This window comes from Corapipo altera, unplaced genomic scaffold (assembly GCF_003945725.1).
Source record: "Corapipo altera isolate COAL_440 unplaced genomic scaffold, ASM394572v1 45, whole genome shotgun sequence".
NCBI classification, from domain to species: domain Eukaryota; kingdom Metazoa; phylum Chordata; class Aves; order Passeriformes; family Pipridae; genus Corapipo; species Corapipo altera.
The window spans coordinates 18590680-18613791 of NW_020884877.1; the positions used below are offsets into that span (position 1 = coordinate 18590680).

General features: G+C 60.1%; 2 protein-coding genes across 4 annotated transcripts; one reads left to right on the forward strand and one right to left on the reverse strand.

The window, feature by feature from the left end:
* The first annotated feature begins 61 nt into the window (after positions 1–61).
* Positions 62–11748, forward strand: PTPRN (protein tyrosine phosphatase, receptor type N). Of its 2 annotated transcripts, none has more exons than XM_027636683.1 (23): positions 62–193; positions 1870–1920; positions 2081–2194; positions 2451–2556; positions 2690–2888; positions 3049–3373; positions 3574–3690; positions 3818–3897; positions 3973–4259; positions 4700–4786; positions 4938–5017; positions 5252–5316; positions 7654–7866; positions 7995–8204; positions 8293–8440; positions 8606–8679; positions 8978–9055; positions 9189–9308; positions 9417–9583; positions 10645–10698; positions 10815–10879; positions 10984–11057; positions 11149–11748. In XM_027636683.1, the coding sequence occupies exons 1-23, from the start codon at positions 97–99 to the stop codon at positions 11218–11220; spliced, it is 2883 nt and encodes a 960-aa protein (XP_027492484.1). In that variant the 5' UTR covers positions 62–96; the 3' UTR covers positions 11221–11748. The 2 variants fall into 2 exon arrangements, with proteins under 2 accessions (XP_027492484.1, XP_027492485.1); XM_027636684.1 differs by having other exon boundaries at positions 3818–3852.
* Positions 11681–17376, reverse strand: DNAJB2 (DnaJ heat shock protein family (Hsp40) member B2). 2 transcript variants are annotated; one of them, XM_027636700.1, is made up of 10 exons: positions 17321–17376; positions 16353–16441; positions 15144–15253; positions 14679–14732; positions 14408–14524; positions 14145–14234; positions 13913–14018; positions 13707–13777; positions 13244–13465; positions 11681–11853 (listed from the first exon to the last, which is right to left on the reverse strand). In XM_027636700.1, exons 2-10 carry the CDS (start codon positions 16415–16417, stop codon positions 11813–11815), a joined length of 876 nt encoding a protein of 291 aa, XP_027492501.1. In that variant the 5' UTR covers positions 16418–16441; positions 17321–17376; the 3' UTR covers positions 11681–11812. The 2 variants fall into 2 exon arrangements, with proteins under 2 accessions (XP_027492501.1, XP_027492502.1); XM_027636701.1 differs by lacking the exon at positions 11681–11853 and adding an exon at positions 12130–12307 and having other exon boundaries at positions 17321–17374.
* Positions 17377–23112: the final 5736 nt, after the last annotated feature.

The following is a 23112-nucleotide window of genomic DNA, read 5'->3' on the forward strand; positions in this document are numbered from 1 at the left end:
GGCGGTGGGCGGGGCGCGCGGCTCGGCGGGGCGCGGGTTGGCGGCGGCGGCGGGGGCGCGGCCGCGGGTGCGCCATGGTGCGACCGTGAGCGGAGCATGGGGCGGCGGCTCCTCCGGGCGCTCCTCTGCCTCCTCCTCCTGGCCGGCCGCGGGCAGCTGCGGGACGGCGCCTCCGCCGCCACCGCCGCGCACGGTGAGACCGCGATCCCGCGCGGGGCGGCTTTGCGGGGGCCAAGGGGCGCCTTCCGGGGAGCGGCGGGGCAGGGGGCTCCGCGGCCGGTGCGGTCGTCGCAGCCGTAGGTGCTGTCACGGCGCGCGGCGGTGGGCCCGACCGACCCCCGGCGGAGAACAGGGGACGGTGGCCCGGGACCGGCACCGCGGGTGCGTCACTGGCGCCGGGGGCGCCCCTCTCCCGGGGCTGCCGCGCCAGTGGGGGTGCTGTCCCGGGGCCCCCCGCCGGCTGAGAGTTTCCGCCCCGCCGGGGCCGGTGAGACAGGACGGGAGCAAAACGGTGCTTGCTCATGCCCGAGGCAAAGCCAGTGCCTGGGGCTGCCGCGAGAATGGGGAGCCCGGGGCAGCGGACCTGAGCGCGGCTCCCTCCGGGACCCCGCCGCCCCTTGGCCGCCTTCCTCCGGTGAGTGCGGCCCAGGCCGGGCCGGCCCACCCGCTCTTCTCCAGCTCGGCCCGTGTGGCTCCTGCGTGCTACTCTCGGGGACCCGAGTGTCGCTGCCGGTAGCAGGGCTGGAGCCCCTCGCACGGCACGGCACGGCCCCAGCCACCGCTGACTCACTACCGGGCGCCCGGGGCTGCTGCGCCCCTTGTCCTCCAGCAGCCCAGGAGAGCCGGGATGGGTCTGGCCAGCCCGCGGGGGCCCCGCTGTCCCTGGGAGCAGGCGGGGATGGTGCCGGGGCGGCTGCAGCCGAGCCCCGTCCTGGCCGGGGGAGCCCCTCTGGGCCGCGGCCACCGCCCCTCCCGGCGGAGCGGGGCGTCCCGGCGGGAGAGCGATACGCCGCTTCAGCACCGCGGACAGCGCCGGCTCGGCCCCGCCACCCCGGCCCGGCCTCCGCTCCCGCCGCCCCCGGGGTCTCCCCTGGCAGAGGGGTCCTGTGCCCCGCACCCGCGTGGCTCTCGCCCCGGGGGACGCTGGCCCGCGGGTGCCCGGGTTTCAGAGACCCCCATCCCCATTAGCCCCCTTCCCCCGCGGCGGGCTCGGCGGGCCCCTCCCTCCCCTCCCCCCGGTTGTTTTCTCGTTCCTTCCTTGCCATCCGGGGCTGAGTCATCGCCTGCTGCCGTCTCGCTGCTGACGGTCTTGGACCGAGACGGGGGGGGAGAGCAAGAGGGAAGCGGCCCCCTGCCCAAGTGCTGCCCCCTGAAGGGGATGGAGAGGCACACACCCCACCCTCCCACCCGCTACCGCTGCTGCATCCATGCTTTGGGGTCCCTCTTGCAGGGCGAGTGGGTCCCTGGTGTGACTGAGTTGCATCTCTGCCTCGTAGTACCACATGTAGGAGGGCAACAGATGTGGTTTTGCAGGTCTCTGCCCCCTCAGTCTTCCCTGCCTAACTGCCAGCACCCCAAAAAACTCCAGGCCTTCTCCAATCCCCTAAGCCAAGGACATTCTGTGTACACATCCCCCTTCTTGGCTTTGAGGGGCAGAAGAGGCTGGCACTGAGGCTCTACCCTTAGCTACAAAGCTGTGCCCCATCCCACCATCACCACATTGCATCCCTGTGCCACTTTCCTGGAGAGTGGGGGTGACAAGCAAACCCAATTGGTTTGCTGGTGACAAGCAAACCCAATTGAAGCCCCCCTTGGATGCTGTGCTGACTGGCCTGCCTGCCTGTTTGTCTGTCTGTCTGTCTGTCCCAGGCTGCCTGTTTGACCGGAGGTTGTGCTCCCCTCAGGAGGTGTGTGTGCAGGGTAAGTGTCTATCAGGGGTGCAGGGATCCCCTCCCCCTTCCCAAGGAAGGGATGCAATGCAGGGGAACATGGCAGAAGAAAGGTAGGGCTGTGCCTGGAGACCCTCACCCTCACCCCAGCATGTTTGTTGTCTGGCCATGCTGCCTCCCCTCTCTTGCAGATGGGCTGTTTGGGCAATGCCAGGTGGGCTCCGTGCAGGACAGACCCTACTTCCAGATCACCTCTCCTGTGCTCCAGCGCCTGCAGGATGTCTTACGGCATCTCATGGCACAAGGTGAAGGGGGGAGCGTGGGGCGAGTCCCTGAGGCCGTGCGGGGCAAGGATGTCAGGCAGCATTGCGTGGTGGCACTAGGGCTGTCCAAGGTCCTGCTGGCCCGGGGGCCAGAGTGCGCTAAGGAGGGTGATCCTGGGAGGAGTGGGACCAAACCCAGGCCATAAGACACAGGGTCAGGACATCAGGACAGCCTCCCGTGCACTCACACCATGGTTCTCAGGCTGCCCCCACATCTCACAGCGCTCTCCCATGGCAGGGCTCTCGTGGCAGGACAGCATCACGCAGTATGTGATCTCACAGGAGATGGAGCGCATCCCTCGCCTCCGCCTGCCGCCCTCGCTGGAGCCAGTGGCCAGGGACAGGTAGGGCAATGCCAGCTGCCAGCCTGTGAGGAGAGCCCAGCAGAGCAGTGAGGGCTTTGCCCCCCCAGTGGGGTTTAGGGGAGAGAATTCTCCCTTACCCAGGTGAGTCACCCCAGCACTGTTTGCCTTCAAGGTTCCTGCCCCTTCGTGTTGAGCCCCGGCGAGCCCCACTTCCCCTAGACCGTGGCCTGCCAGCAGCTCAGCATCTGGGGCAGCCCCCACCACTATTACCTTCCCCACTGGTGCAACGGTACCTGGAGCACCTCCTGTTGCCCTCCCAGTCCCAGCTGGGCTATGAGGAGGCTCTACTCAACCCCTACTCCTACCACAAGGTAAGCTGGGGGTTGAGCCCTCTTCTCTCAAGCAGAAAGGTAGAGACTTGCAGGGGGCCTCTGCACTCCCAGCACCCTCCTGCCGGTGCTGGGGTACCCCCTGCTTCCACCATGGGGTGACAGGAGCCCTGTGGGTTTTGACCATGTGTTTTGGTTGCAGTTTGGCTACCAGGATGGTGCTCACCAGCATCCCAGTGGCTCAGCCAGGCAGAGCTCCGAGACCTCCTCGCTACTGGGCCGGGTCCCTGCCCAGGCCCTCTTTGGGGCTGGCCCTGTGCCCTCCTATGGTGGACAGCCAGGAATGGATGGGGGGCATCTCTTCCAGGACTTGGGCATGCTTTCCCTGCCCAGAGAGAAAGCCAGCCGCCCAGACCCTGCCAGCACCAAGCTCCAGCACAGCTTGCGACACCCCAGTGACTATAGAAGCACGGAGGAGAGGGAGCAGCCAGCACCCTTGGCTGCCCAGCCACCCTCTACACAGACAGGTACCTTGTTCTCCAGCCAACCCTTGTCTCTACCCTGTACTTACATCAATGTTTCTCATGTCTCACACTCTCCCTCCTGTTTGGCTTTATGCCCAGGGGCAGCATATTCCCCCAGCCCCACTTGCCTCATCTGCTACATCCTTACCCCTGGTCTCCAGGCAGATGCAGAGCATCCAACCTTATGCTGCATGCTCTTGCAGATGCTGCCCTGAAGAGACTGGCCTCCCTCCTGGCCAGCTATGGCCTCGGGCTGCCGGAGCTGAGCCCCCAGCAACTGAGCAGCCTCTCCAGCCTCCTCCAACTGCTCCAGAGCTCTGGTGAGCTGGGTGAAGGGATGGGGTGGGCAGGGACTGGCCATGGTGGGTGCCAGCATGCCCTGTTTCAGAGTAGGGCATGTTGCCTTTTTGGGCTGAATGCTGCAAGATTTGTCTCTCTCCTTTCCAGGTGTTGTTGGCCCTGAAGTGCCCACAGTCAAACGGGTGGGTTTGCAGCAGGGTGGTGCTGGAGGAGGTGCCACACCACAGGTGGGATGGGGTGGAGGAGGCAGTCCACCAGGGCTCTCCTCAGAGGTCCCAGTTTCTCCCTTTCCCTCCCTTCAGGTGACGGAGGGGGACATGCAGCACGGAGAGGAGCCAGTGCCCCCTTCCTCCACAATGCCACCCCCTAAAATCCCAGCCAGCAGCTCCCCAGGGGATGGGCCAAAGGGCAGAGTTGCATCCTCGTCAGCTCCCCAGGCCGAGCCACAGGGGGCACATGATGGAGATGCAGTCAGCCCCAGGAAGCAGATTCTGGTGGAGAAGAAGAGCTACACAGAGACAAAGGATGGTGGGGCACAGCGGCACATGCGTCCACCAGACGAGTATGGCTACATCATCACAGACCAGAAGTGAGAGCAGGGGGTCAGGCTGAGGGGATCTGTGTGTGTGGACAGTCTGTGTCTCCCCACCAACAGCTGTCACAGCTCCGCATGTTTGGCCAAGCCTGTTTGGGATGGGTTTGGTCAGCTTCTCCCTGTTCCCTCTCTACCCACACCCTTGTCCCACCCCAAAGCCTTCCTTTCTCAGCCCACACCAAGGCTAGAGCTTGCTGTTGCAGGATGGGAGGCTAGGAGTGTGTGTGCAAGGATGAGGGGGTCAGCTCACTCCCACCACCACACATCCCCACGCTCTTACCTCCTGCCCATCCTGACACCCCTGCAGCTAGCACTGCTCTCACTGCATGCTTGGAACTCCCTGAGCCTGCCCATCCCTGTTTCCTGACTGTGGGGAGCGTGGGCTGTCCCCTTGCCCTCACTGCCTGCTCCTCACCCTGACCCTGTCCCCTCAGGCCCCTGGGGCTGGCTGCTGGTGTGCGGCTGCTGGAGCTCCTTGCCAAGCACCTCCACCTCTCCACGACCAGCTTCATCAACATCAGGTGAGAGGAGCAGGGCCATGGGCGCTGCTGTCTCAGCCTTGGCTGTGCTCAGCCCCCTCGGGCAGGAGTCCAGGAGGGACTGGTCTGTGGTGGGGATAGGAAGGGGGTCTGCACTTCCCAGTCTCACACTGTGTCCCCCCTCTCCCTGCAGCGTTGTGGGTCCTGCACTTACCTTCCGCATCCGACAGAACCCTCAGAACTTCTCCCTGACAGATGTGGCCAGCCAGACTGGTGAGTTGAGCACCTAGTCCTGTTCCTCTCTTCCCCCTGCACTTGTGGGGTGCCCCTTCCCTGGGACTGGAAAGAGGGGGACTCCCACCATACATCTCAATGTCTTTGGCTGAATGGGGGAGCTGATATGAGGTAAACAGCTGCCGGGGCTATCCCTTGGCTCCATCTTTGTTGCGGGGAAGTCTCTTGTGTGGAAAGCAAGCACCCCTCTGACCATCTCCTCTCCATCCACAGAGCAAGTGAAGACAGAGCTGGAGCAAGAGCTGGGCCTGAAGATTGTGCAAACAGGAGTGGGAGAGGTAGGAGGGAGCAAGCATGCCTGTCCCTCGGGGCTAGGGTGGCCAGGGACAGGGCAGTGGGAGTGCTGCCGCTGAGTATGAGCAGGAAGCATGCTGTTGCCCAGCCCTGGGGCACAGGGATCTTCATGACTGAGACATCCCTGTGGGTCTGTGGGGCAGTTTAGGAACAGAGGGCTCTGGGCAGTGTTTGGGATGCTGTGTTGGGGGCAGACTCAGGTTATCTGGGATGGCCCGGAGCAGAACTGCTCCAGTCCCATCCATCCATCATTCCCCCTGATGCCCAGCAGTATGATGTTGCTCTGTTGCTTGTACTCCCAGGGCTCTCGGCTCTTTGCAAAACAAAATCTCCGTAAGGTTTCAAGATGATTTGCGAGGGACTCCCTGGGGCTTTTCTACCCCTCCAAGACTGGGGGGCTGTGAGCTGTACCCCACAGGACTCATCCTCACCCTTGCCTCCCTCCAGCCTGCACACCCCATCTTAGCTGTGGCCTGGGCATTCAAGCACTGGGCTGTTCCCAAAGCACCCCAGAGATCACAGCTAGGCAGGCAAAATGCCATCATGTCCCCAGAGAATGGCAAAGCAGCTGACGACAAGGATGGAACAGGAACCATCTGTTTGGAGAGGGATACCCCCTCCCCATGCTCCTCTAGGGATCCACAGGAAGAGTCTCCTGGGAGGGGAGCAGGGGTTGGAGATGGGGACGAAACCTGGCTCCTGTGTTTGCAGCCTGAGGAGGGGAAGTGGTGTAGCACGTTCCCAGCCTGGGATCCCCATTTCCCACCCTCTTGCCCTGTGACCATAGCTGTGGGCAAGGAGGAAGGAAGGGGGAATTTTGGAGGAGGAGGCCATGGAGAAGGGGTGGCCTGGCCACCTGTCTCCTTCAGTAATGTGTGGAGTGTCGCTATGGCAATGCCTTTTGATGTGGCAAGTGGCAGGAACTGGGAGAGATGTCAGCGATGACAGAGATGGAGCTCAGAGGAGGCTGTGGCATCTTTGCAAGCCCTCTTCTGCACCAACCTCTCGTCCTCACCAGCTTGTGCTTTTCCTTCATTCCCTGCTGGCTCTGAATTTGATGGGACTGGTGCATGATTTGGGGAAGGAGCGATGTAGAGAGTCAGGGAGACAGCAGGGCCTGGGCAGGCCTTGGGAGGGAAATGCCTTCTGTCCCCCCGGCTCTGCTGATACCTCCAGGGGCTACAGGGCTGTTCCTGCTTGGGTGCCTAGGAGAGCTGGGAGGTGCTGGCCCTGGTGGATGCCCTGACTGCAGGACTGGCTGGACCCTGACAGGGGGCTGATGCAGCTGGGGGGCAAGTGGCAGCGGGAACACCTAGGCTGGGGACATCCCCAGGCGATGAGGATGATGACGTAGATGATGATGGTGCAGTGTTCCCTCGGTAACCTCATCAGGCTCATAGCCAATGGGAGGCTGTGGCAGTGAGGTAATGCTGGGCTCTGGCACCTCATTGGGCACAGGGTATTTGAAGTGCTGATGCCTCAGCATCCCTGTGCTGCCCCACCAACATCCTGATCACAAGACGCTCTGGGGCAAGGGCCTGGGCATTGGCAGGAAGGTCTTGTCCAGCAAGGGCTGAGCAGCATCCTGTTCCAGCATGGATGAGGGTGTCTTCCCCAGCCACAGGAAAGGAGCCCTAGAGACACTACCTGCAAGGTGGCAGGGGCTGCTCTGTGTCCTAGCTGAGGAGGGCAATGGGCAGGACCTGTCCCCCAGCCACTACAGCTGGGATGGCACCAGCCCTCCAGCAGTGCTGGCCCATCTGGCTCCCCTGATCTCCCCCAATGTTCTGTTGTGGAGCAGTGACTGCGGAGGAGAGCAAGCATCATTTGGGGAAGTCCCCTGAGAGCAGCACATCCAGCACTGCAGTGGCCCATCCTTCACCATTAACCCCTTGGGCTGAATTCAGCCCTTTTCGACCTCTAGCTGGACAGAAAGAGCGCGTTAAACCAAAGCTCTGTGGGGCTACTGCCTGGTCTGAAAGGGAACAGCTCAGGCCAGGGCTGCCTTGGGCAGCAGCCATGAGTGCTGGGAGCACAGAGGCAGGAAGTCGCTGCTACCTGGGCTTGGCCAGGCTCCTGCAGCCCCAGGGACACCACTGTGAGCAGTGGCCCATGTGACATGCAGGTGGGTGCATCCTGCCTCACCCCAGTGACACCAGCTTTGTCCCAGCTCAGGGTGCTGAGAGAATCAGCACCCTCAGGTAGAGGAAGAAAGAGCCCTTGTCCTGTTTGAACCCCCAGCAACCCCAAATGTGGAGTAGAATAGGGTCTCAGCCCGATGCAGATGTCCCCCAGTAACCCTTGCTTGGCTCTGCCCCCAGCGAAACGAGGCTGCTGCCTATTCGCGCCCATCCCGGTTCAGAGATGGCTTCCACTCGGTGCTGCTGACCTTCATAGCGCTGGCATGCGTGGCAGGCATTGCCATCGCAGTTTCTGCAGCCTTCTGCCTCCGGCGCCATGCCAAGCAGCGGGAGAAGGAGCGCCTGGCCGCTCTGGGGCCAGAGGGTGCTGCTGACACCACCTTCGAGTACCAGGTAGGACCCTGTGGGATGCAGGATCCTGCAGGATGCGTCACTGCTGTGTCAGCATCGCTTGGGGTGCGTGGGGCTGTCCTATGGCAGCACTGTGGCCAAGGGACGGGGCTATTGCTGATGTTCCCCAGGAGCTGTGCCGCCAGCACATGGCTGCCAAGTCTCTCTTTGGCCGCACTGAGACAGCGGCAGCACCAGCAGAGACCTCGAGGGTCAGCAGCATCTCATCCCAGTTCAGCGACGCCCCACAGCCCAGCCCCAGCTCTCACAGCAGCACACCCTCTTGGTGCGAGGAGCCCGTCCAGTCCAACATGGACATCTCCACTGGACACATGATCCTGGTGAGCCAGCCTGGCAGGGTGGCAACACCCCTGCCCAGCACCCTTCCTCCCCCCTGCTGCTGGGCTGACCCCTGCCCCTCTACCCCAGGCCTATATGGAGGACCACCTCCGCAACCGGGACCGGCTGGCCAAGGAGTGGCAGGCGCTCTGTGCCTACCAAGCTGAGCCCAGCATCTGCTCCATTGCCCAGAGCGAAGCCAACCTGAAGAAGAACCGCAACCCTGACTATGTGCCATGTGAGCATCCCAGCCACCCTGCCCCAGGGAACAGCTCCTGCCAAAGCCATGGCTGGAGTAGGGTGTGGGGCATGGGGATACTTTGGGGCCACAGCTGGTTGCAGTATTGATTTGCCTCCAGCTACCCTAGGCACTCACAACTTTTCCTGGCCTGTGTTTCCCCAGATGATCACGTGAGGATCAAACTGAAAGCCGAGAGCAACCCCTCCCGCAGTGACTTCATCAACGCCAGTCCAATTGTGAGTGATCACCAGGGGCTCCTGCTCTGCCACCCTACTGTGTGATGTGCCCAGCTCGGGCAAGGCTCTCACTCTGGGATAGAGATAGACTGAGCTCACATTCCTGAAGGCTATGGATGTGAGCCTTGTGCCTGCCCCATTGCTCAGACATAGTTCAATCTCATTTTCCTCCTGGCTGTGGCACCTGAATCTCCCTCTCCAGCCCTCCCATCACCCCTGGAGTATCCCCCCACTCCTCTCAGTGTCACCAACCCCTGGCCAAAGAGTGTGCAGTCTGACACCCCCTATTCTGCTCCAGATCGAGCATGACCCACGGATGCCAGCGTACATTGCCACACAGGGGCCACTGTCCCACACTATTGCTGACTTCTGGCAGGTGAGTGTCACCTGGCTGTGCCAGCCTATTGGGGCCCCTTTGTGTGCTGCCCACCAGATGGGTCACAGTGGCTTGACCGCCCTCCTGCCTGTCCCGTTGCCCAGCGGTGACAACCCCCTTGCCTTGCCTGCAGATGGTGTGGGAACATGGCTGCACCGTCATTGTCATGCTGAGCCCTCTGGCCGAGGACAGTGTCAAGCAGTGTGACCGCTACTGGCCAGATGAAGGCTCCTCTCTCTACCACATCTACGAGGCAAGTGTGGCGAGTAGCCTTGGGCAAGGAGCATCCTCCAGCCCCCGCCCCCCCCGAGCGCAGTGCCCTTGCCGGCACTGGTGCCCACGAGCTGCCTCTCTTGGGCAGGTGAACCTGGTGTCAGAGCACATCTGGTGCGAGGATTTCCTGGTGCGCAGCTTCTACCTGAAGAACGTGCAGTCGCAGGAGACCCGCACCCTGACGCAATTCCACTTCCTCAGCTGGCCAGCCGAGGGCATCCCCACCACCACCCGGCCCCTCCTCGACTTCCGCAGGTGAGTGCCCACCTGGCATCGTGCTAGCCCACGGGAAGCCAGCGGTGGTCCCAAATGCAGGTGACTGATGGGCGAGGAAATTGCTGCCAATGTGATGAGGATTGGGGCTGTGGCATGAACTGGGTGCAGGGACAGGGAGCTGCCGTGCATGGGAGAGAGCAGAAGATCCAGATTCTGGCCAGCTTGGGATGAGGCTCAACAGAGCTTGGTGGGAAAGAAACCTCCAGCTGAGGTTGCCAGGGCTCTCCAGTCTTTATGGGGATGGTGGGAAAGTGCTCTTCCCTAGAGCAAGCATGGGAGACAGTGCTGCCTGGTACCCTCCCCACCCATGGGTGCACAAGAAGAAGCCCCTAGAGCCAGCCTTAAACAGCTGTGACCCATTGCTCCCAATGCATTGCAACCAGTGGTGGGTCCCCAGGTAGCCCAGGGCAAGGAATGCAGAGCTGAAACTGCTCCCAGGAGGTCAGCGCCTGCTCAGGTCTTTAGGTCCCTGGGTGGCAGTGGGCTCTTGCCAGGGGCAGGCTGCTTACTGTCCCTAGGCTGTGTGGGGCCAGGGACCCAGCTTAGGGCAGCAGGGGTTCCCTGAGCACGTTACCCTCCTCTCAGTCCTGCTCACGCTCTTTCTCTCTGTCTGTCTCTCTTTCGCAGCTGCCGGCGTCATTTTTGTGATTTGCAGCTAGTAATCTGGCTCCAGTTGCATAGTCACAAAAGTGATCGTTGGCAGCCGTGCCTGCTGCATGGAGCACACCGGGAGCCAAGCCGGCACCTGGCCCCAAGCTTCGTGCCCCACTGGACCAGAGTTACTCCCTTGGGCGTTCTGCCACTGCTCCCCTCTCCGGGCTGGGCACCCAAGGAACTGAGCTCCTTTCCCTGCCCCAGCCACTTTCCACACATGGTCCCCATCCCATGTCCAGCACCACTGTGAAGGCAGGAGGAGCCATGAGCCAGGGCCACATCATGGTGTGCTGCTGCCCTGTCCTCCTCAGCACAGCAGGGGACACCTAGCACAGCCTTGTCACTGGCACAGCAGGGCACTGACCTGTTCCCTCTTATCCTTGCAGGAAGGTGAATAAGTGCTACCGGGGTCGCTCCTGCCCTATTATTGTGCACTGCAGGTACTGCGGGGGATGGAGGGGCATAGGGGCTGGAGGGTGGCTGCGAAGCTGGGACTTGCTGCCCAGGACCAGTTTCTGGAGTCAGTCCCCCTGGGCCAAGCATCTGTGTCTTGCAGTGACGGTGCAGGCAGGACCGGGACGTATATCCTTGTTGACATGGTCCTGAACCGAATGGCCAAAGGTACGTACAGGGAAGCACCACTTCTGCTCTGTCTGGGGGCTGTGGGGCCATGAGCTTGGCCTGTGTACCCCCTATTCTAGCACCCCTCTCCCCCTCTTCCCCAGGGGTGAAGGAAATAGACATAGCTGCTACACTGGAGCACATCCGAGACCAGCGGCCTGGCATGGTGCAGACTAAGGTACTCCCCAAACTGGCGATCTCCTCCCTCCATAAGCCCCCCTGGGGCCGGGCTGGCAGGGACCCTCATGCCCCCTGCTGTGCTCCCACAGGACCAGTTTGAGTTTGCGCTGACGGCCGTGGCCGAAGAAGTGAATGCCATCCTGAAGGCACTCCCACAGTGATGGCGAGGAGTTCTCCTCTCATCTGTCTCTGTGCCCCCGCTTCATGCTCTCCTCATTCTGCCTTTGGGGCTGCTCTCCCTGTAAAATGCTGTCTGTGCTTCTGGCTCTGTTCCCCCTGCCCCCAGGCCCCCCTTTCCCTCTCCCCAAGAACACCAACCTCAGGCCCTCTGTGTGCAGGAACCCCATTGCACCTGCTGTCACCAGAGGGGACAGGGCTTGTGTCCCCTCTGCCTGCAGAGGAGGGGAGCAGGTGGTGCTGCTGGGAACTGGCGGGAGGGGCCCCCCAGCTGGTCTCCTGCACCCCAACCTGTCAGTCCTGTGTTATCTCTCTCCCTGTACCCATGTGAGGGGCAGAAGTGGGCAGGGGTCCCCTGAGGGGAGCACAGGGTGCAGGAGGACCTGGCCCAGCCCCAGGTCCCCTTTGTGTGCTCCCTGCCTTGTCACTTGAGCAGAAGAGAAATTTCTAGAGAAATATAATTTTGTATCTTGATGTGAATAAAGTTCTCGTGTCACGTTCGTGCAGCTGCAGCCAGGCCTGGCCTCTGATTGTGTGTACTGGAGGGGCACAGGGAGATGTCATGTCTGTCCATCTCTATCCCTGCATTCCACAACTCCTGGACAAGAACAGCTCACCTGCAGGCAAACATAGGAGGGACCCTAGCTCAGAGAGACCCCACAGGCAGAAGCTACTGCAAACAGGTTTATTGACAGCTGTCAGTAGAAGGGGGTTAGAGGGGGGGGGCTACAGCAAGGAGGGGGGCAGAGCCCAGTCCTGCTGGCTGAGCCCAGCCATGCTGCCCCTCACTGCCTCCTCCCAGCACCCCCCAGCAGCCTAATCTACAGCAACCCCCATCACCACCCTCCCCACCACCTTGTGGTGCCCAGGGCATCTCCCCTCAGCTCCAGGTATTGCTCAGCCATAAGCCCTGTTGTGCCCCCCAAACTGCGTCCCACGGAGCCAGAGGGTGCTGGGGGAAAGGGGTGGCAGGGGATGGCCGTGCAGGGAAAAAGCGGAGTCCTGGCTGGGAGAGCCTCCATGGGCGAGTGGGTGTGTGCAGTCCCCGGGCGCAGCAGCCTCAGAACACACCTGGGGAGACAAGCGGAGGGGGGGACACAACAGCATCTGTGAAATCCTCCTCGGCCCAGGGCTGGGTAGGGGCAGGGATGGAGAAAGGTCCCAGGAAGAGGAGGAAGAGAGCCAAGGCAGAACCACAGACAACAGAGAGGTTGGAAACGCTTGTGAGCATCACGGAGAGTCACTGCTGCTGTGGGAAGCAAGGACGAACAAAGCCCTGGAGGGTGTGCAAGGCACAGGGAAGGGGGTGACCAGGCTGGGCTTACAAAGAGACAGGAGGAGGGGATACAGGCAGGAGTGACAGCATTCAGAGGGGAGAGACAAACACGAGGCACCAAGCAGAGGCCATGTGCGCACCCCTTCTTGCAAGGAGGAGGAGCCCAACCCAGTACTGCCCCCAGCCGGGGCAGGAGCAGGCAGCAGGCAGGGAGGCACCGGCTGGAGATCCTGCCCATCTGCAGGCAGGCAGGGAGAGAGCACCAGGCAGAGCCAGGGCATGCCTGCCTGCGGGCACACCATGCTTCCAGGAGCCAGGGCAGGGAGTGCCCCTCTTCCTGGGACCCCACCAACAGAGCCCCTCTTTAAGCCACTATCTCCAATTCTGGAAGCCCCCAACCTAGGGATGCCACCAGCTGCCCACTCACATGAACAAAGATGCAGGGCAGGAGAGACCCCCTCCCTTGCTGGCCGGAGCCAAGTTCCAGGCAGTGAGACTCCACCCCCCTTTTCTTCTCCCTACCCCATGGAGAGGGGCACAACCCCAACACCATGATCAGAGCAGGGGGCAGTGCCACAGCTTCACTTTGGGGGCAACTTCATGCCCTGCTGTAGCAGGGCTGCTGGCCCCCAGTGGCTCCTGCTCTGGCCTCCCCCGGGGGCCGTGGGCTCTGCGGCTGGAGGATGGGGTGCTGTGGCTGCCCCCCGGTGCCGGCAGGGAGCTGTGCCCACCTGCTTGGTGGTGCCCTGCAGCTTCCATCTCAGAGAGGCTGTAGGCCATGGCCAGCTGCAAGTCCTCATCCTCATCCTCGCTGTCCGTGTAGAGGCAGACGGGTGAGGAGCTTGAGGGCTGGTGTGAGGCCGGAGGTGGGGGTGAGGAGGGCCGTGGCCTGGGGAAGGCTTGCTGCTCCCGCCGGCTCAGCTCCAGCCCCAGCGCCATGTCATCAGGAACACCTGTGGGGACAGAGGTTGGGGGACTCCTTCACTCCAGCTCCCCAGAGCTGGTATGGAGCCCCAGCAATTCCGACCCACCCCACTAATCCTTCATAGCAGAGCTCCAAACCAGGGCTGACCAGGGCTCAGTCCAAAACCAAGCCTGGATGTAGCACCTCCCGGATACCCCAGAGGAGGAGAGGGGTCCCCAAAGGGATAGGGTGCAGACCCCAACAAGTCAGTCTGCGGTGCTGCTTCTCACCATCGATGTGGATTGACTTTAGCTCCCCGTCCTCCTCCACTTCCACCCGCTCCCGCCCGTTCTCAATAATCCTGCAGACAAGACAGACAGATGGATGGACAGTCAAGGGCCATGCAGCCAGAGCACTGCAGCAGGAAGCTGCAGGGTCTGGGGCCCACCAACAGAGACGGGTCTATGAAGGCAAGGTGGGCCAGCACCGCCCTCACCTCTTGGTGGTGATGCGCTTGCCATTAACGAAGGTGGTGGAGGTGGAGACAGAGCGGAAGCCCAGCCCTGCGTCTGCGCCAGAGCTGAAGGATGACGCGAAGAAATCTGGAGAAGGGAGCGACAAGGTCGGTGCCAGGGTGGGGGTCATAAGCAAAGTAAGGGACAGATCTTGCAGAGGGGGACATGGTGTTCCAGGACTCCTCTGCTGGGAGGAATGGCAGCATCTCCTACCTGAGGATCCTGGGAAGGCAGAAAAGAAGTGGCCTCCCCCATGGTGCCGGGGGCCAGGTCCTCGCAGCTCAGAGAAGGGAAGCACATCATCTGAAAGGCAGGACCCCCTCAAAAGCATTACCCTTGCAGCATGGTAACCCAGGAGCAGGGCACTGATGTGGTGACCCCCTGCTGGGGCCAGCCTGAGCTCTGTCCCCGGGCCCAGTGGCTGCCCCAGGGCTAGAGAGATGCCCCAGAGCCAGCCCTCCTTGCCCTGCACATACCAAAGAATTCAGCAAAGGGGTCTCGCCCACCGAAGAACTCCCGGAAGACATCGTGAGCGCTGCGGAAGGTGAAGGTGAATTCGGGCGCCCCAGCATTGGCCCTGGAGCCCCCTGCTCCTGTAAGAGGGAAGAGGCTCAGAGTTAAGTAGAGCCATGGGTGACAACTTCCCTGAAGGATGGGGAGCCCTGGTGGCACCAACCCACACCAGGTCTTCAGACTAGGATGTATCCAGAGCTGCACTAACCTCCATGGCCCTGCTCACACACTCACCTGCTCCCATGAGTCCATCCTTGCCATAGCGGTCGTAGACATCACGCTTCTGCTCTGGAAGAAGAAAGGGGGCTGCGGGGAAGCCAGCTGCCAGGCATTGGCAGGAGCACTGACACTTCTCCCAACTAAGGGAAGTGCAAAACAGCAGGGAGCAAGAGGAAGCGCGTTGCACAAGCCCCTGCCACACCAGCACTGCACCCAAATCCAAGAAAGAGCAAGGGCACACAAGCCTCAGCTCTGTGGGGGAGATGCCATCGTGGAGGCCAGTATCCCTCCCAAGAGCTCTTTCAGGGGATGTATGGGGAAGTAACCAGACCCCACAAGCTGTGTGGTCCCCTTCAGGGACCCACTGCCTCCTGGGAACATCCAGGAATGCAACCTGGGTGAGCTCAGCAGCAGGACACCTATGGGCGAGCAGCCCCAAGGGCAGGGATGCACACACGAGACATCAGCATGGCCTCTTACTGTCCGAGAGCACTTCGTAGGCCTCAGCAATCTCCTTGAATCTCTGCTCAGCGTACTCCTTGTTGTCTGGGTTTTTATCCGGGTGCCATTTCAGCGCAGCCTTCCTGTACCTGCACAAAGGAACAGTGACGGGCATGCAGCAGCCCTCAGGCTCCTGGGACAGCAACCCCCATCTGAGCCAACACCCCCCACCCTGTGGGCAGGGGCACCCCAACCCATGTCACCCAGTGCCCTACAGCCTCAGGCACCAAACAGGACCTTCCTGGACTGGTTCTGCCTCCTGAGGAGAATATAAATTTTATATATCTCTCTATATATAATTTATATTTATACATACACACACCAATGTATACACAGAGTATAAGAACAAACACACAGAGTATAAGAACAAACAAAACAGAAATTACCCCAGAATTGCGGCATGAGCACAGCAGTGCAGCCTGTGCCCACCTCAGCTGCCCTTGGCAATGGCTCTGGACAATGCTCACAGGTTTGTTCTGGAGCCTTCCCAAGCTCCACCACGAGCATGAATGGACCAGGGGTTGCGGGGGGCCTCCTGGGGCCAGGAAAGCACCAGCAACCTTTTCCTCTCCCCTGCAGGTAACTAGGGTTATCCCAGGCTGCCCAGCTTCTTCCACCCACTCTTAGTAAGCCCCACAGCAGGTACTTCTGTCCCCCGATGGCAAGCTGACAATCTGCTGGCATTCCCCTCAGGTGATGCCTCACCCCAGTGAGGAGGATTTCAGCAGGGTGCCAAGGCAGGAGTTGCAGAGGCTCCCCAGCAATGCCTGGGGCACAATACCGACCTGCCCACAGGGCCCATGATTCTATAAGGGGACAGGCTGCTCCTCACCCTGTGAGCTCCAGTCCCCTGATCCTGACAGCCAGCAGAGCCACTATGCCCCATCCCTCTGGCACCCCACACCCTCCAGCAGAGAGAGAGGGAAGCCTCCAAACACAAAGGAGACTCGCCTCCAGCCCCAGCCCAGGGCTGACAGCAGGGACAAAGGGACCAAACCCCACCAAGAGATGTCTTTGTGCAACCCCACTCTGGCCTCAGTACAAAGGAAACAAAGGCTGAATTTTCACCTCTAGACCTGGGCCCTGTGCCCACCTGCCCCGCAAGGAGCCCCTGCCTAGCTGGCGCCAAGTGGGGGGTGGTTTGTGGGCCTCTGCCCGGCGGGCCTGGACACCCTGCCATGCACTTACGCCTTCTTGATGTCCTCAGCAGTGGCGTTGCGGCTCACCCCCAGGGCTTCGTAGTAGTCCACCATGACGTGAGCTGTCCCACGGGGTCACTGCAGGGGGGGAAGGCAAAGTCAGGGGTCCACAAGCACACCTGGCAGTGCTGTGTGTGGGACAGCAAGGGCAGACTGTCTGCCCTCTCCAGCGCCCCAGCCACCTCACAGCCATCCCAAGAGCAGCTCAGTGCAGCCCCATGTCCAGCTGCCCAGCACCCTGCCTGCACCTCGGCCACCCGGGAGCACCCACAGTCCCAGCCGGGGCCCCCCTTGCTGCTGCCGCACCACCGTCCCATCGGCGTCACCCTAACTCGCCCAGGCAAGGGGTCAGGGTTTCCCGCTGCCAACGCCCCTCCCCACCCGCTTCTCGCGGGGGGTTCAGTCCCGGGGCGGTGTGGGGGGGGCAGCGGAGGGCGCAGCCCGCTAAGGTGCTTAGCGGCTGGAGCGGATTAAGGGCTCAGGGGGGACCCTCCCCATCCCCAGGCACACCGGGACACTTCCAACGGCCGACCCGCTCCAGGTGGGGGACGGGAGCAGGATGCGGCCGCTCCAGCGCCCCTCCTCGACCCCGCGGTACCGTCCCGCCCCCGGTACTCGCTCCGGCCCGTGCGCTCCAGCTGCCGGGAGGGCGGCGCTGGCCCCGGTCCCGGCCCCAGCACGGCGGCGCTGGGACCGCCCCCCGGCCCGGCCGTAAACACACGGCGCTCCCGGGGCCACCAGCTGCTGCTGGAAGTTTCCGCACCCCACCCCGCCGCCACCGGCGGGCGGCCCTGGGCTGCGGCCAGCGGATCTGGGGCACCGGGAGGGGCGGGGGCGGCAGCGCGGGAGGAACCGCACTGGCCCTGCTCCCCCCCGTGCGCCGCGTTCCGCCGGTGCCCCCGCTGCCCCCTCGCGCCCCGCTCCCCCCGTCACGGCACGTCCCGCCCCGGTGCCCACCTGAGCGCCGCAGCCGAGCCCTCCCCGCCCGCCCCGGGCCGCCCGCGGCCGGTGTCGCGCGTCCCCGCGCCCGGGCCACCGCGGGCCTGGAGGCGGCCCCGCTGCGTGACAGGCGGCGGCCGCAGCCAACGACGGCCCCTGACGTCACGGCCCCGCCGTTGGGACGGGCGGCGTCACGGGGGGCGGGGGGGGGCGAGGGCCGCTCCGCCTGCCGGGCACTGCTCACCCCGGGCCCTGCTCTGCCTCGGCCCTTGCTCAGCGTCGGCCCCCGCTCAGCCCCGGCTCCAGCCCTGGCGGCCGCGGGTGCGCCCGGGGCAGGGTGCGGGGGGGTGGCACTGACCTGGGCCGCTGGTCCCTCTGTGCCCGCGATACCGGGGCACGGCCGCCGCCCCGGGGCAGCCCCGGCGCCGCGTGCCCCTGGAGTCCCGCCAAGTCAGCTGCCCGGCCGGTCCCGCCGGGAAGGAGGAGCCGGCTGGGGGGACAGCTGGGGTGACTCAGCGCTTTGTCGGGGCGGGGGACGTGACGGGGCGCAGCCCCGCCAGACCGGTGGGCACAGGTCCCGGCCAGGAGCCTGAGCCGCCTGGCACCACTGTGGCACCGGCAGCCGGGACCGGCAGGCCACCCCGAGCACCAGGGTACCCAGGCATCCAGAGAACCGGAGACCTGCACTGGGAAGCTTGTTGGGGACTTTTCCCCTGCATGGCCCCTGCTGGGCAGCTGCTGCAGAGGGGCTGTACTCACCCATCCTCAGCATCTGGGTGATCTCACCTGGGGACACTCACCTGCACCCGTGAATGTGTCCTGGCCACGGAGATCCATGATTCCCTCTTGCTGTCTGGATTGGAGGAGGGCGCTTGATGTCTCTGCAGGAAGGCCTCTTGGACCCTCTGCCACTCCAGCACCACAGCTAGGATATCTTTCTCACCTCCCATAAATCCCTAGCTGGGAAGCCTGGCTGGATGGAAAGGCCTGGATGTTGAGACAGGACATTCCCAGCGCTCCTCAGAGACCAGTTTCAAGACAGTCATCCCTGAGAAGAGTCTTTCCCAGCCATGACCTGTGGGCCTGGGTGAGCACTAGGGTGTGTGAAATGCCAAGGGCATCATCTCCTGTGCCAAGGGCATTGCCCTCACCAAGGGATGGGAGATCTGTCTCCTGCCATCAGATAGCACTTGATGATTTCCTTGAGCAATGGCTTGGAGTATTCCCTTCCATTGGGGATTTTTTTCCTGGATGCCACTGCAGCACTGTGCTCCTGTATCTGACTGCCCAGGAGCAGGAAGTGGGTTCCCTGGCGGGTTGCCTCTGACCAGAGTGTCCTCACCGGCTACCAGGGGCTCTGATTTGGCCCATCTGCCCAGCAATGGGTGCAGAGCTGGCATGGACACTAGATGGTGCCACAGGCTGTTTCACAGGGACCTCATCCTGCTGCTGGGAAGGTGTGGAGATGCCACCAGGACCCAGGCCTTGGCACCTTGCTTTCCTTTCCCTGGCTTTTGCAGCTGATGTGGGGACAAGGAAGCCCCAGAGTTTACAGGTCTCAGCCCACTCTGTGCCCACCAGCGGGGAGGCCTTCATGCTGGGAAAGGAGAGGAATCCACATGCTGGCTGGGACTTTGCAGCCAGGGGAACACATTGCTGATGCCTTCATGGCATCAACAAGTTTCCCCCACCCTTCAGATCAGGATATGGAGTGAGAAGGGCTAACAACTCCCTCATGTCCTTAGGAGATGTGGTGCAGAGTTGGGCAGTAGCTGGTGCTGGTAGGATAGAGGATGTGGTGCCAACCAAACCTCGCCCCACAGCTGCCACAGTCACTCCCCTGCTCAAACCTGGCAGCAGCCACAGAGAAGCAGCCCATCACCCACCAGTGCCTCACACAGAGTGTACACCTTCAGCCATAGCACCCTGGCCTCTTTTCCCTTTCCTCCTAGGTCTGCCCGAAGTCCTGATGCACCAACCTGCCAGCCTGGCTCACACCAGCTTCAAACCCCACACAGGCATCCTGAGTATGTCTCGAGAAGATCCTTATTTCTTTACAAATTCTGGAGGTCACTGTGTTGCAAGCTTGTTTTCACCTCTCCAGTCTCAAAAATGCTCATGAAATACTCTTGAGGTTTTCTGAGAAAAGAGGTTTCGGGTGAGCAAAGCAGGACCCCAAAGGACCAAATTTTTTTATCCTGGTTTACCCAATCTCTCAGGAAGCCAGCAAAATTGCACCATAAACCTGTGCTATATTATTATGCAAACCACAAATTAAGAGATATATTTTTTTCAGCGCTGCACAACATTTCAGCTTTTGATTTCCACAGGAAAACATAAACCTTCTCACAGCCTCATCAAAACTGGCAGTTATGTACTGCAAAATTGTATTCTTGGCAATTTTTGAGCTGTGGAGTGAAGTGCTCAACAAGTGGTGTGGCCACTGCTCCCCTCATCACATGCAGCTGTCTTCCTTCCTCTTGTCCCTGCTCCCCAAGGGAAGGTGCCCGTTCCTTGCAGTGGAGCTGCAGCAGAAAAAGAGCAGGAGCCAGAGCCAGTGGGATGGAGGGAGAAAGGGCTGAGTAGAGCAAGACAGACTCCTATGTGCCATTTCTGTGTCACCTTCCTCTGTCTGCCCGCTCCGAGGACAGTCAGCAGCAGCCATGACCATGGTCCCCATCGCTGGGCATGGCCACAGGGTCAGTGCAGCCCCCAGAAAGGGGTTCAGTGGGAGCTCCAGGGTTTGCTCACTCCAGAAAGGGCTGCGCCAGGGTGGGGATCCCCAAGTGCAGGGGACTGATGAGGACTTCACTTGAGCTGGGCACCCATTTTTAAAATCTACATTTTTTCTTTTGCCCTCAGTTCTGCTATCTCATCGAAAGAGCCCTGCTCAGCTTCCCTTACTTCCCTGCACAGTCAATTTCTTCACATTTTTGTGTTTTTGATGCTCCTAGTGTTTGTCTCAGTGGCCAAGCTCTCAGCCACCTGCCCATCTCTTTCTAATTCACTTCTTGTCCTAGCTGGCTGTTCTAGAATTTTACCTTCTAGACACCGGGGAGAATCCAGAGAGGCAAAGTCATGCAGCTGCTTTTAGTTTGCATAGCAGGACAGAGAAGTGAGAAACAGCAAAGTCAGGGTGACTTTCGTTCAAGCAGGGTGATGACATTGGGCCAGATTTAGCAATGTGACAGATCCAGGCTGTGCATCCCAGGCTCTGCCTTGCAGGAGTGCCCGCCTGCGCTTACAATGGGGCTGCTGCCCCAGCCAAAACCCAGCCAAAACCGAGGTGCTTGCAGATTTCAAATCAACAGAGTCAGAGGCTGGCAGAGGTGTCAGATGCTCGTGACTAAATAAGTTAGCCATGATAAGCAGGCTCATGGGCCCAGGAAGCAGCTGAGCCTCGTGGCAGCAGGGTTTCACCCCTATCCCTGGCACGTGGTTGGTGACAGGGCGGGCTGGATAACCCTGTGGTTTACAGGAGCAGGACACTCCAAACCCACCCATGGTGGGGCTGGAGGCTGCATGGTGTGGGTTGGATCCAAAGGTGATGAGAGAGGAAGGATAATGAAAAGACTGATAGCACACTCCCCCTCCAAAGGCTGGAGAGCCCTTCAGCTGCAGAGGGGAGAAGAATCTGTGGCTGACACTGGATAGGAAGGGATTTTACTGTGAACCAAAACCTGATTTCACTCATGCACACCAACACATTCATGCCCACACACTTCCAAGCACCAAGACCCTCCTGTCCATCTGGCTTGGCCAGGATTTTCCACAGAGCCTGGTAGGACTGGGATCACAGGCTGTCTGGTCCTCACCATTCCTTCCAGCTACATGGCCAACCTTGGCTCGTTGACTTCCTACTACGCATGGCTCAAAGGCAAAAAACAAGCCAAGCAAGGGTAAATAAAAAAAGGAGATAAAGCTAACACATTTGCATGAGAAGAAAGCAAGAAAAAGCAAAAAGAATGCCACTAAACAGCCTTCTGCTCTTTTCCACAGCCCTTGCTGCCTAAATACCAGTGCAACAATGCAACCAGTGCTGTGGATGAAATGGAGAAGGCTGCAGTTTGGATGCCATCTGTAACAAATCAGCATGTAAAGTGTCATCTGTTAATATCAACATTTTCAATTCATCAGGCCCACACTGAAAGCATTAATGGACTTAACTGAGGGTCTTATTGAGCTGCTGATGGCAATTTTTAATAGAGCTAGGAAAACTGGGGTAATTCCAAAGAACTGAGAACAGAAATCACCTTGATCATTAAGAAAATAAACCAGTTGGCCCAGAAAACTCTAGATTACTGTTAATACCAATAAAAAAAAAAAAGAAGAATTAATTTTGATTCTATCAGGAGAGAATTAAATACTGAAAAATGCATTTAGTACTGATAGCCTTGTCTCAGGGAAGGCAGGTATTGCTATGTAAATTTATCAGCACCTGCAACACGATTACATGTCTGGCTGATTCAGATCAACACCGCTGGTATGATATCCTCACTTGGAAGCTGGCAGGAGATAATGATAACAGCATTTGCATAAATCACGATATTGCTGCAAAGAGGGATGGAACAATTAGTGTTCCCTGTCCAGAAAAGAAGAAAGTTCTTAGCTGCTGCTGATGGTCTTTCCCAGTCTACTTTTTGTGTTGCCCCTGAATATTTATCTCAGCATGCCAAGCCAGCCTGTTTGTATTCCTGCATTGCACCAGAGGGATCAATAGCAAAGGTGTGTTTGTTAGCCAAGAGCTATACTGCCAAGGACCTTTGCAGGGGGGAATCCTTAGGGGTGGGTGCAAGGCCCACAGTGATAAGAAATGTTTAGTAGGAAAAATTTGGGATAATGCTAAGCTTGGTGGGGTAGTAGCTAGTGAAGAGGATGATTAACTCTCAGGGATGGTTTAGAATTCCCTGATTAAAAGGCTACATTGTGGCAAAATTTGCTTTACGTAATTCATTTGAGAATTTGTAGGAAGGGGCAGCCTTGTCATTTATTACTCTGCACAGCCACTTGCCACCCTCACACTTTATCAGAGGTGGTCTGGGATTCATTTCAAGACCATTGATTAAACCATCAAAGCTGGTGGTGCTTGGCATGGATCCCTGCAGAAGCCCAGCAGCTCCTTGCTGATGATTCACTGTTGCCAACCAGCATTTTGGTTCCCCAGGCTGCCTCGCTAGGCACCACACTGACAGTGCTGCTCACTTCCTGGGACGCCCTCCTCACAGCAAGCCAGTTACATCCCTGCCTTTTCTCTGAGCAGACCTGTCATCTCGAGAATTGAAACCAGGCTTGTTTGGCAAGAAGGTCTTCCATGTTAATCAGCACCTGGTAAGGATGCTGAGGGTGCCCCAACATATGCAGGAGTCCTTGGTGCCCGGCTCTTGCCAGACTTTGCATCCTCCTGCCTGGGAGGTGGTAAAGCCCCTCCTGGCTGTGTCCAATGATGGGCTATTAAGTGGCAGAATGAGAACCACACTGTCCAAGCCATGCCATCTAAAGGAAGGGCACAGCAGCCCCGATGTGCACAGGGTGCCTGTAGATGCCTCGTCCTAATGAGGAGAGCCACATGAGGCATGGAAACTCAGCAGACTGGGGCTCCTAAGACCTTGCAACAGAGAAATTCTGCCAAATAGCTGTTATTTCACATCCACAGCTTCTCATCATCTGACTTAACTCTGCTAGGAAGCTCTCAGATATGTTTGAGCCAGGCATCCTCAAGATGCCCATTGAACACAAGCTCTCAGCCCAGTAACCTGAGGCCACTGACTCCCAGCACTCAGGCTCTGGGAGGAGCAGGGAGGACAGCCCTG